Source organism: Sinocyclocheilus rhinocerous, unplaced genomic scaffold (assembly GCF_001515625.1).
Source record: "Sinocyclocheilus rhinocerous isolate Xijiao unplaced genomic scaffold, SAMN03320098_v1.1 scaffold2071, whole genome shotgun sequence".
Lineage (NCBI taxonomy): Eukaryota > Metazoa > Chordata > Actinopteri > Cypriniformes > Cyprinidae > Sinocyclocheilus > Sinocyclocheilus rhinocerous.
In genome coordinates, this window is record NW_015649573.1 from 418,345 (window position 1) to 428,501 (window position 10,157).

The 10,157-nt window shown below is 34.4% G+C and overlaps 1 protein-coding gene across 1 annotated transcript in view; it reads right to left on the reverse strand.

The window, feature by feature from the left end:
* Positions 1–216: 216 nt before the first annotated feature.
* The window catches only part of LOC107710753 (protein CutA homolog), an 11,870-nt gene continuing 1,929 nt past the window's right edge, over positions 217–10,157 (reverse strand). The window contains exons 2-6 of the mRNA XM_016515593.1: positions 6,013–6,161; positions 2,271–2,330; positions 1,924–1,969; positions 1,717–1,766; positions 217–676 (exon numbers count right to left, since the gene is read on the reverse strand). Coding sequence (XP_016371079.1) covers positions 574–676; positions 1,717–1,766; positions 1,924–1,969; positions 2,271–2,330; positions 6,013–6,161 — 408 coding nt within the window. The 3' untranslated portion in view covers positions 217–573. The remainder of the gene's footprint in view (positions 677–1,716; positions 1,767–1,923; positions 1,970–2,270; positions 2,331–6,012; positions 6,162–10,157) is intronic.

Consider the following 10,157-nt stretch of genomic DNA (forward strand, 5'->3'; position numbering starts at 1 on the left):
CTAGCCCTCCGGCCGTTCCTCACGCTAGCCCCCGGCCTCTGCTCACTGTAGGCCGCTGCCGCTCACCCAAGGCCACCGTGTGACGCTGTGATTCATGTGAAAGCGAAACTACTTTGTTTGGCCTTCCAAAAATGGACGATATCTGCTTCGTCATGCCTGGAGCTGATCCGTGCTGGTTGCTGAGGAAATACAACAACTTTGCGCTTATTTTTCTTCTCTGCATTTCTCCTCTGCTTTGCTTGCTTGCTTCCAAATATAGCTGTCTAATAACCCTGGCATACTATAAATATTGTTGGCTCTGTGACAAATTGCTTTTGTTCTTCTATTGTAGGTTACTTTGGATAAAAGCATCTGCTAAATGCATAAATGTAATAGTACTGGTAAAAACACAGAATCCCTTACACATCCATCCAGTAAATGTATACACTGATCTTTATATTAACAGACATTCATTGTGTGGGCCAGGGTTCCCATTAACCTGAGAATTTGTGCTCATGTTCCCATATCCCTCAGTGTTTCTGTATAGTGAGCTTCCAACAAGAGAGCTTTTCCACTGTATTGCGGAATGATGTGTCAAATATCAGTGACGGCATCTTCCATCCACTTCAAGTAATGCTGACTTCCATCGTCGATAGGAAAACTGATGATTTCTGGAATGTCATATGGATGCACAGCTCTGAGGGAACACAAATAAGTCCCAGTTAAAATAATGTATTTGAACACTATAATAACAAGGGAATAAATGCAAATGAAACACCTATACTGTTCTGAAATGTAAGTTATCTTTCAAAAGTATGGGGTCAGTAGGATTTTTTAAAAAGACAATACTTTTATTTAGCTTTTTTTTTTCTCAAATAAATGCTGTTTTTGAACCTTCTATTCTCTGTATATCTCTGTATATTAATGTTTCACAATTAGGGGTGTCGCGATATACCGGTATTGACGATAACTGTGATATTCAAATAATGAAATATCGACATCGTGTTAATTTAGGGTGTGACGATATACCGGTATTGGTGATAACCATGATATTTACAATGAACAGGACACTTATGATAACACGACACGCAAATAGCCTACTCCAGCACCAGTTCGAGAAAGCCAGAGTCTCAGGTCAGCTGTGACCTGCAGAAGAAGAAGTGAAAATGCACGTGCCCTGTGTTTATCAGTATCCTTATGTTCATTGGGTAAAAAGAAAAACTAAATAAACAAAGTAAAAATTAATTTGGCTGATTCCCTAAGGTTTCTATAGATATCGCGATATATCGATGAATTCTATTGGACACAATAACCGTGGTGTGAAAAATCTAATATCGTGACAGCCCTATTCACAATATTCCTCTGCATTTTTTGTTCAAACAAATGCAGGAAGTAAAAGAAAGTAAAATTGTCACTCAAAGTATGTGAGGTAAGAGGTACATATCTTTTGACCTGCTTACAGGTACCACAAAGAGAGCATTTTGTTAGATCCACACAATTTTCTTCAGACTGGGATGCTTTGTTGTCATGGAAACTCTTATACCAGACGAGAAAGTCTTATACAACGGTCACTAAATTTGTTTCATATATCAGTCAATTAGATTTTGAACCCTGGATTAGTGATGCATCACTATATGTGGTGAATAACACTACATGCACTATACATTGTCTATATATTCAAACATTTAACTGTGCATGTTGGGTGAATATGTAGCATATGATAAGAAATGTATTTACTTTATATAAGTCACAAGTCTCTGCACCAGAGATGTTCTTGTCCTCACAAGCTGTTAAGGAAATCATTAATTTAGTATACATAGCATAACCACAATAAGACATATAGACAATGTATAACTTCTCATTAAAGCACTATAAACATCTTTAAAAATAAGAACATTTGATTTGAATGGGAAATCTTAAGTTTGAATAAATATATCAACACACCAACAGTATTTCTGAGGTATCCCGTATCTCTCCTTTCCAGTAGTACCTGAAATCAATACACAATTGATATTTTAGGTAAATTATATTTTGTAAATGCATACATGCATGTAATCCTTATTGGAACATTTTATATTTCTTTTTTTTATGTATATCTTACAGGAAATTAAAAGATAGTTAAGGTTTTTTCTGCTGTACATGCTGACCTGACGCAACACTCCAGTTCTACAGTCCAGACAAGGTTATCTTTATGTTGTTAACTTTATGTTGTTGCTAAAGTTACACTTCAGGCTGCAGTGTTTTGGATTCAGAGCTCATAATGGGTGAAAGGTTAAACTCGCTGGTCTTACATAGTGGTAGTGCGAGGAAATATATTCACGCATGCTGCCAGCCTTTTCTCCATGATGCTCCTAACAAAAAGAGAAAGAGAATTTAGCTTCTCTGTATTTGCATATGACTGCACCACAAGTCAAAGGCACTCTGTGCTCTTTCAAATGTATAGGCACACACACAGCTCATCTGAATGCAAGTGTAATACCCTAGGGCCAAAATATAGTTTTAACAGTGGATTTCAATTCAATTTATCAGCAATGCAGCATATACCAAATGATACATTTAAAAAAAAAAAATACTATCTACTCAACTTTAAATTTGCCGAACAGGATCATACAGAGTACATTTGCTTTATTCCATGATTAAAAATCAGTATCAAGCATCCATTACTGACAGGGTGATTACCAGGTTTTGATACCTCACTCAGAATGTTATCAGACTTACATACAAACACAAACACACCCTTGAATGGAAGCTTGTTTCCGACACAAGAAACAGGAAATAAATAAAATAAAATTATGACTTTTTTCATCACAATTCTGAGCTTATATCTTACAATTTGGACTTGGAGTTTTGTCTCATTCAGAACTGCTAAAAAAGTTTGAATTGTGTAAGATATAAACTTTGTTAAATCGCAATTGTATTGCATTTGCAATCATATCACTGAGAAGAAAAGCCTGACTAGTGAAATATAAACTATAGCAATTTGTGAAAAAAGTCATAATTGTGGGATAAAAAGTCGCAATTATCTTTTTTTCTTTTTTATTCCATGGTGAAATAAAATGAGATGTAAATTCTGAGGGGGAAAAAATTCAAAATTGACAGATATAAACACATACTGTGAGAAAAGTCTGGATTCTGAGCTTATATCTTGCCATTCTGAGTTTATATCTTGCAATCCTGTGTTTATATCTCAAAATTCTCAGAATTGTGAGAAACAAAGTCTGAAATTGTGAGATAAACTCAGAACTGTGAGAAAATTCACAATTACCTATTCCGTGGCGGAAATAAGATTCCATACCCTTGAACCAAAAACTAGTTATATTTTCCATAAAAAGATACAGTAACTGTCTACAGATGGTATGGTGGTTGGCTCAGGAATGTGGACTATGGTTGATTTGTGTTTTCCAGCTCAATGTTTGGCTTGTAGCACTTCTTAGTTTGGCTACATCCTTTAGTTGTGCTGCCATGGCCTAGTCAAATGAAAATGTACCTGCTGCCTCTCTCCTTTCCTGATGCATCTGCTCCATTATCCTCCATTCCCTTTTTATTTCCTCAATCAACAGACCTACTGTATGCAGGATTCTTCTGACCATGGCAAGATATCATTCCATACTCCAGACCTAAAGAGTGCACTCTCAAAAGATCTCATTATTGTTTGCCTGCGTTCCCGATTAATGGTTTATTAAACAAACTGTATGGATTATCAGAATCAGAATCAGAAAGAGCTTTATTGCCAAGTATGTTTGCACATACAAGGAATTTGTTATAGTGTCACAAGCTTCCAGTACACGGAGACAACAACAACACACAGATAATAAAAATAAGATGTGAATAAAATGCACATGCATAAAACTCCTGGATTACTCCTGGATCAAAAAGAAGCAAATGCACCTTCACACTTGAACCTTAAGAACCGCTGCACTTTGATAAGCTTATTAGTCTGGAGTGCACTCTAATGACTTATCCACTGTAAAGTGCTCTTTAACAAGAGTATAATGGGAAAATGAATCCTAATGCAACTGAGAGGGAATATGAAGCTCAGGTAGAGATGCTCTATGATATGATCCATGGTGAAGTTTTGCAAGTTCTGTAAAAACGATTGTGAAATGTTATGGACAGCATAGTAATTAAAGAAAATATAATAATAGTTTGCAGTAATTTATGTGCCCATAGAAACAAGGCTGAACTGTATTTAATAATGCAGAGTACTATATTTTATAACTACATGCAGTATTATTTTGGTAATAAAAACAACCAGTGGGGCCCTAGAAACTTTGCATCTTATATTTGTCTTATTATTGCAATTAATTGTCTGTTGACACAAACCACATGGCATCCACAAAAACAAACACTGTACTTCAGTGGAACAATGGGTGCAGATGACTGTATTTATCCTACTGCTGGCCATATAAAGGAAGCTGTCAAAATGGGAAAGCTATTTAAGAAGTATGTTTCTCAATTCCAGTAATATATTTCTGCAACTATGTGCAGTTTTGTCACTAAACATGCCAAGATGTACAACATTTCACAACATTTTGAGTTCTGACCATTTTACATGTGAACCAAGTGTAGCCCACAGAACTGCAGTAGGTCCTGTCCTCAGGGAGGACAGAGCTAATTGCATCCAAAAAAACATTCATATTATATTGAACACAGTTTTTTAGCAGTCTCAAAGTGTTAATAATAAATAAATAAATAAATAAATATTCCACCCATTTTTGTTCCTATTGTCACAAAAAGTGTGATTCTTTTAAACTCTAGTTTGATTATAGGTGTCATGAACTGCCTTTGTTTTTTATTTTGCACTGTTCTCTGTTATCATGATTTTACATCAAAAAACATAATAATTTAGCAGTAATAAGCTATTTTCTGTCCTGTTTTGACACCCCTCATCAGAACACTCTGTTTGAATAGGCGTTGCGGATTGTAGACTCGGAAGTAAACGCCCACTGCTATGATTGGCTAACAGTTGTGTATGTTTGACAACCTACATCCTTCACAGATGGGCGCTGCTGTGTTTTAGGTAAAAAAAAAGCATACTCAGTAGTCAGTACATACCAACTATCTGTAATAACAGACAAAGCAATAGTAATCGGATAACGAAAACAGTTACTCACATTTGTGTGTTGCGACATTACTGTCATTTCCAATATAGTCGGCACAGCATCGTCTTTTAGTTTCAATCTTTCTGAAAATCCTGCTTTGAATTGTGCCTTGTTTGTAAACAAATCCGCAGTTAAATGAAGTGAACAAAGGACCAAGTTTCTACTGACGCAGTCTGGCACTTCATTATAAATAAAGTAAATAATTTTTAATCAGAAATAAAGTTAATTGTGTGGTTTCTGCTAGGGCTGCACGATAAATCGAAATTAAATCGTAATCGCGATTAGGCAAAGGCTACGATTGTCATGCGCATCTTGTCAGTGAAGCACGGTTCTGTGATCAGTAGTAAATCGGCCAGAGGGCGCTCTCGCACTGAAACTCGCACTGAAACATCCAATAAAAGAAGAGATACCTCCTTTGTCAAATCTTTGTTTGTTAATGCATATTTTTTATGATTATGATAAAAAGATCCAGTTGATCGCTAAATAGGTTAAAATACACCACTATACTGTGTGTAACAACCATAAACAGTGAAGTATTTGCTTATGTTAGTACTAGAAAGCACATCTGGGTTTTTCACAGTTTGTGGTCTAAAAGCTTCCCACATTCAGAAGCAGAAAAAAAAATTTGTTAACTTCGTCAGGGGAAAAAATTAATAGGTTAGCGTTCTCAAGTTCTTTCCTGGGGGATTTTGCCATTGTAAATCAGCTTCAGTTCAAAATAAACTAATATTTACATGTAACAGAATACCTTTATTGTACTGTATGTCACTGACTGTCACATGCAAGCTGTAAACATTACACACCCTTGTCACCTGTTGGCTGAAGGCAAAGTATGTCACTTATTAGCTACAATGAAGCTTATTCTTATTTCTAATCTTCTATATTTATTTCCTTGTGTGAGTGTGTGTATCACTGTATGCATGTACAATACCTGCCAATGTCTCTAGCGGTTTGTTCTGTGGGACAGTTGACAAGCAGCACAGAGTGATATCCTGCCACATAGCTTCCTGTGACAGCAGAGTGAATCTGAACACACAGTGTCTTCAGCACAGGGTACAGGGCACAAATCAGGACTAAAATCTACACATAAACACACACACAAATAGGGGGACAAAACAAAGAACATTAATACAGTTAAGTATGATGCACTAAAAAAATCTGAATTTATAGACTGTATATATCTGAATTAATAGAATGCATGTATCTTTTTAGGATATTTTCCAAGTGAAGATAAATAAAATGCAACAGGGTATGCATGCACTGTAACATTATTTTCCTGAATAGCTGTAATTAGTGTAACTGGAATAAACGGATGTAAATGGAGACGCATCTGCCAATCGTATACTGCTTTTTAGTCATTTTGGATAGTAATTTAATCGATTTAATTCCCATTCATGCATGTACAGTATTAATGAGAATTTTGGGTCACGCTATTTAGAATATCCTCTGAAATGTATTTTTATCTGCATTTTTTATTCACTTTTATGTTACATACAGATATTTGGGAAAAGCCCAGCTATTAAAGAAACATTTGTGTGGAAGAGACTAAAACTTTATTTTTTTCTTTCTTAAAGTTATATGGATAGTTTTCCCCAAAATGGAAATTCAGTCATTATTTATGCTATTTCAGTCATACCTCAGACCTGCATGACTAACTTTCTTCTGTGGAACACAATGATATTTGGAAGATCAAAATATTTGTGTTTGTGTTCTACAGAAGAATGACATTGATACAGGTTTTAAATTACATCAGGGTGTGTAAATGACAGATTGATTTTTAATTTTTTTTGGTTAAGGTTAAAAAACATTTTAAATTATGGACATAATTGATAAATAATGTACAAATTAAATTACTGTCCAATATTACTAAAATGCGGCCTAATAACTGACAGGAGTGATCATTTTCGGTACTTTTATCAGAAAATGGAAGGTAAATAAAGTTCATTCCTATCACATGACTATGCAAATAGCTGTTGATCACGTAAACGTCTTTTTCAAGGTCTTTGCAAGTGAGGAAACAATCCTCAACCTCAGTCATTAAAGGCAGGGTATGTGATTTTTCAAAAACACTTTAGAAAACTGATTCGGGCTGAATAGCAAAACAAACTTGTAGCCAATCAGCAATAAAGGGCGTGTCTACTCGTGATGTGGAGGAGAGAGCTTTCAGTGCATGGGACGGCAGATCACAGTTGATGGTAGCCATTGACTTGCAGCTTGTTTTTTTTTTCTTGTCAATGGCTACCATCAACTGTTTGGTTACCAACATTCTTAAAAATATCTTCTTATTTGTTCAACAGCATAAAGAAACTCATACACGTTTGGAACAACTTGAGGCCGACAGAATTTTTGAGTGAACTTTCTCTTTAATATAAGTACTGCCAGACACTCAGCAGCTGATCTTGAGTAAGAATTACTGCTGAATGCACAACCGCATCTTTCAGAACCACAGAGGGAACGTGCATTATTGTGCTCGATGTGAAAACAACAGTGCGGGATTATACTGCGATGACCTGATAACAGATTGTATTTGCCACACGAATGCATGTGCTTGTTCAGCTCTTTGAGAAACAAGACTAGCTAGCTATTTAGTTCAGAAGCTGGAATTGAATTTAAATAGTAGGCTACTAGTTCACATCATGGCTCTTTCTTTTAAGAGCTTTTTTTCCTTCCTGATATTTAATAGCTTGTCATCTAATTATTAACAAACGGGGCTATTTTGGTGTTCCAAAGCTGTTCAACAAGTTTGCACCGATATAAAGTTGGTTCGACGTTTGACGTTGGATATTAGACAGTTAACGTTATTCAGCCGCGAAAAAAATCAATAAATTCTTAGTGGATGAGTATAATTGCATAAAAATGGCTTATCTGAAAAGAATTAGAACGTAGAACTGAACACACATCGCAGTATATGTTTTATTCCTCGATATGTTGCAACGCATAAAGTCCCTAGCAGCAGCGAGCTAGAGCTTAGGCCAGCTAGGGACCGTCTACAAAGTACACGTAAAAGGATAAAACGATTAATATTGTTTCCCACCGGAATGTTTTTTACAATTAACAAAACAAGAGCAAGTTGTGCACCAAGGTCTTTGAAAGATATAAAGACAAACACTTATAATTTTACTTGAATTCTCACTTGAATTTAAATAAGAAATATTGTAAACAAGATATGTGATAGTGGTTATTATTATATTATTACTATTAATAAACATAATAATAAAAGAAAAACAATATTAAAAATCATTATCATTCCATAATCCAGTGTTTATGCAGTAGGCTGATTCCAGGTCCTTGTGAGAACATTTTAATGTTTGTTGTTTTCACAGAAGTATGACACCAAAAAAGTACACACTATTGAAATTTAAACATATAAAAAATTTATTTAAAATAAATACACTCTTCTGTATCAACGTCATGGTGTGTGTCTTGTTACTGTTTTTATAAGAACATTTTTATTTTTGTTTTAGTCACAGAACTATAACAGAAAACATGCTATTGAAATTCAACAATTAAGATAAAGCTGGCAGTCTTGTTTTGCAGTTGTTTTGACTTGAATTTGAAAATTACATTAATAAATTAATTTATAACACACACAGTTTTATTACACAACTTCAATGGGTGTGTCTTGTTACAGATTAGACAAATATTTTGATGGTGGTTTTAGCCACAGAACTATAACTGAACACATAAAAAATTAAACCAATACATAATTTAGTTTAAAATAAATAAAATGTTCTCAGCTTCAAAGGCTGTGTTTTGTTACAGATTTCTTAAAGAACATTTTGCAGTAGTTTTCATTGTCAAAAGAGATGCAGAAGTCACGCTATTGACATTCAAAAATCACTTGCAAAACCTTCCAAAGAGTCTCCAGTATTACTGCCCCCTAGAGGAAGATACTGCAGTTGTTTTGACGGAGTTTGACGTTCAAACCTTTAATAAATTAATTTAAAATGTATAGTTTTCCATCTCAACTTCAAAAGTTGTGTCTTGTTAATTGGGCCTATAGCATTTATATGCAGGTTTTACTCTGATTTGTAAATGAGGATGCATGCTATTGAATTGAATTCAAATCTGTTAATAAATTCATTTAAAATTAATAGCCTACAGTCTTCTATTTTAACTTCAAAAGGTGCGTCTTGTTTCTGATTCCTAAAGTAACATTTAAATTCAGGTTTTACTCTCATATGTAATTCAGGACACATGCTACTGAATGAAATTCAAATCTGTTAATAAATGAATTTAAATTAATGCAGTTTTCCATCACAACTTCAAAAGCTGTGTCTTGTTACTGGCTTCTAGAAGAATATTTTAATAGTTTTAGTCACAGAATTATGAGAGAACACATGCAATTGAAATTGAATAGCCAATTAAAATGTTTATTAAGCTGATTAACCAATGCATCAATTAGTTAGACATTAAATTTTCAAGCTCATTTTCAAAGGGTCCGTTTTGTTTCTTTAAAAACACTTTAATGTTTTGTAAGAGAGATCACACAAAATGCATGTTATTTTTTTAGTACTGTCCTGAGTAAGATATTTTGCATCAAAAATGTTTACATATAGTCAAAAGTTATTTTGTCTATATGTTTACATATAGACAAAATAATAGCTGAATTCTGTCAGAAGCTTCAGAAGAAACCTATATGTTCCCTTTCATGGGAACTTCGAACTGCATCCTCTAGGGGTTTAAATTCAATAGCGTATGTCCTGATTTACATATGAGAGTAAAGCATGAATTTAAATGTTCATTAACGTTAACCCTTTGAAGTTGAAATAGGAGACTGTATTGACTTTAAATTAATTTATTAAAGGTTTAAATGTCAAACTCAGTCAAATCACTGCAGTATCTTCCTCTAGGGGGCAGTAATACTGGAGACTCTTTGGAAGGTTTCGCAAGTTATTCTTGAATGTCAATAGCGTGACTTCTGCATCTCTTTTGACAATGAAAACAACTGGAAAATGTTCTTTGAGAAATCTGTAACAAGACAGCCTTTGAAGCTGAGGTAGCTGTATTTAGTTAGTTGTATTTAGGTAGTTGGTAGATTGTATTTATTTTAAACTAAATTATGTATTGGTTTAA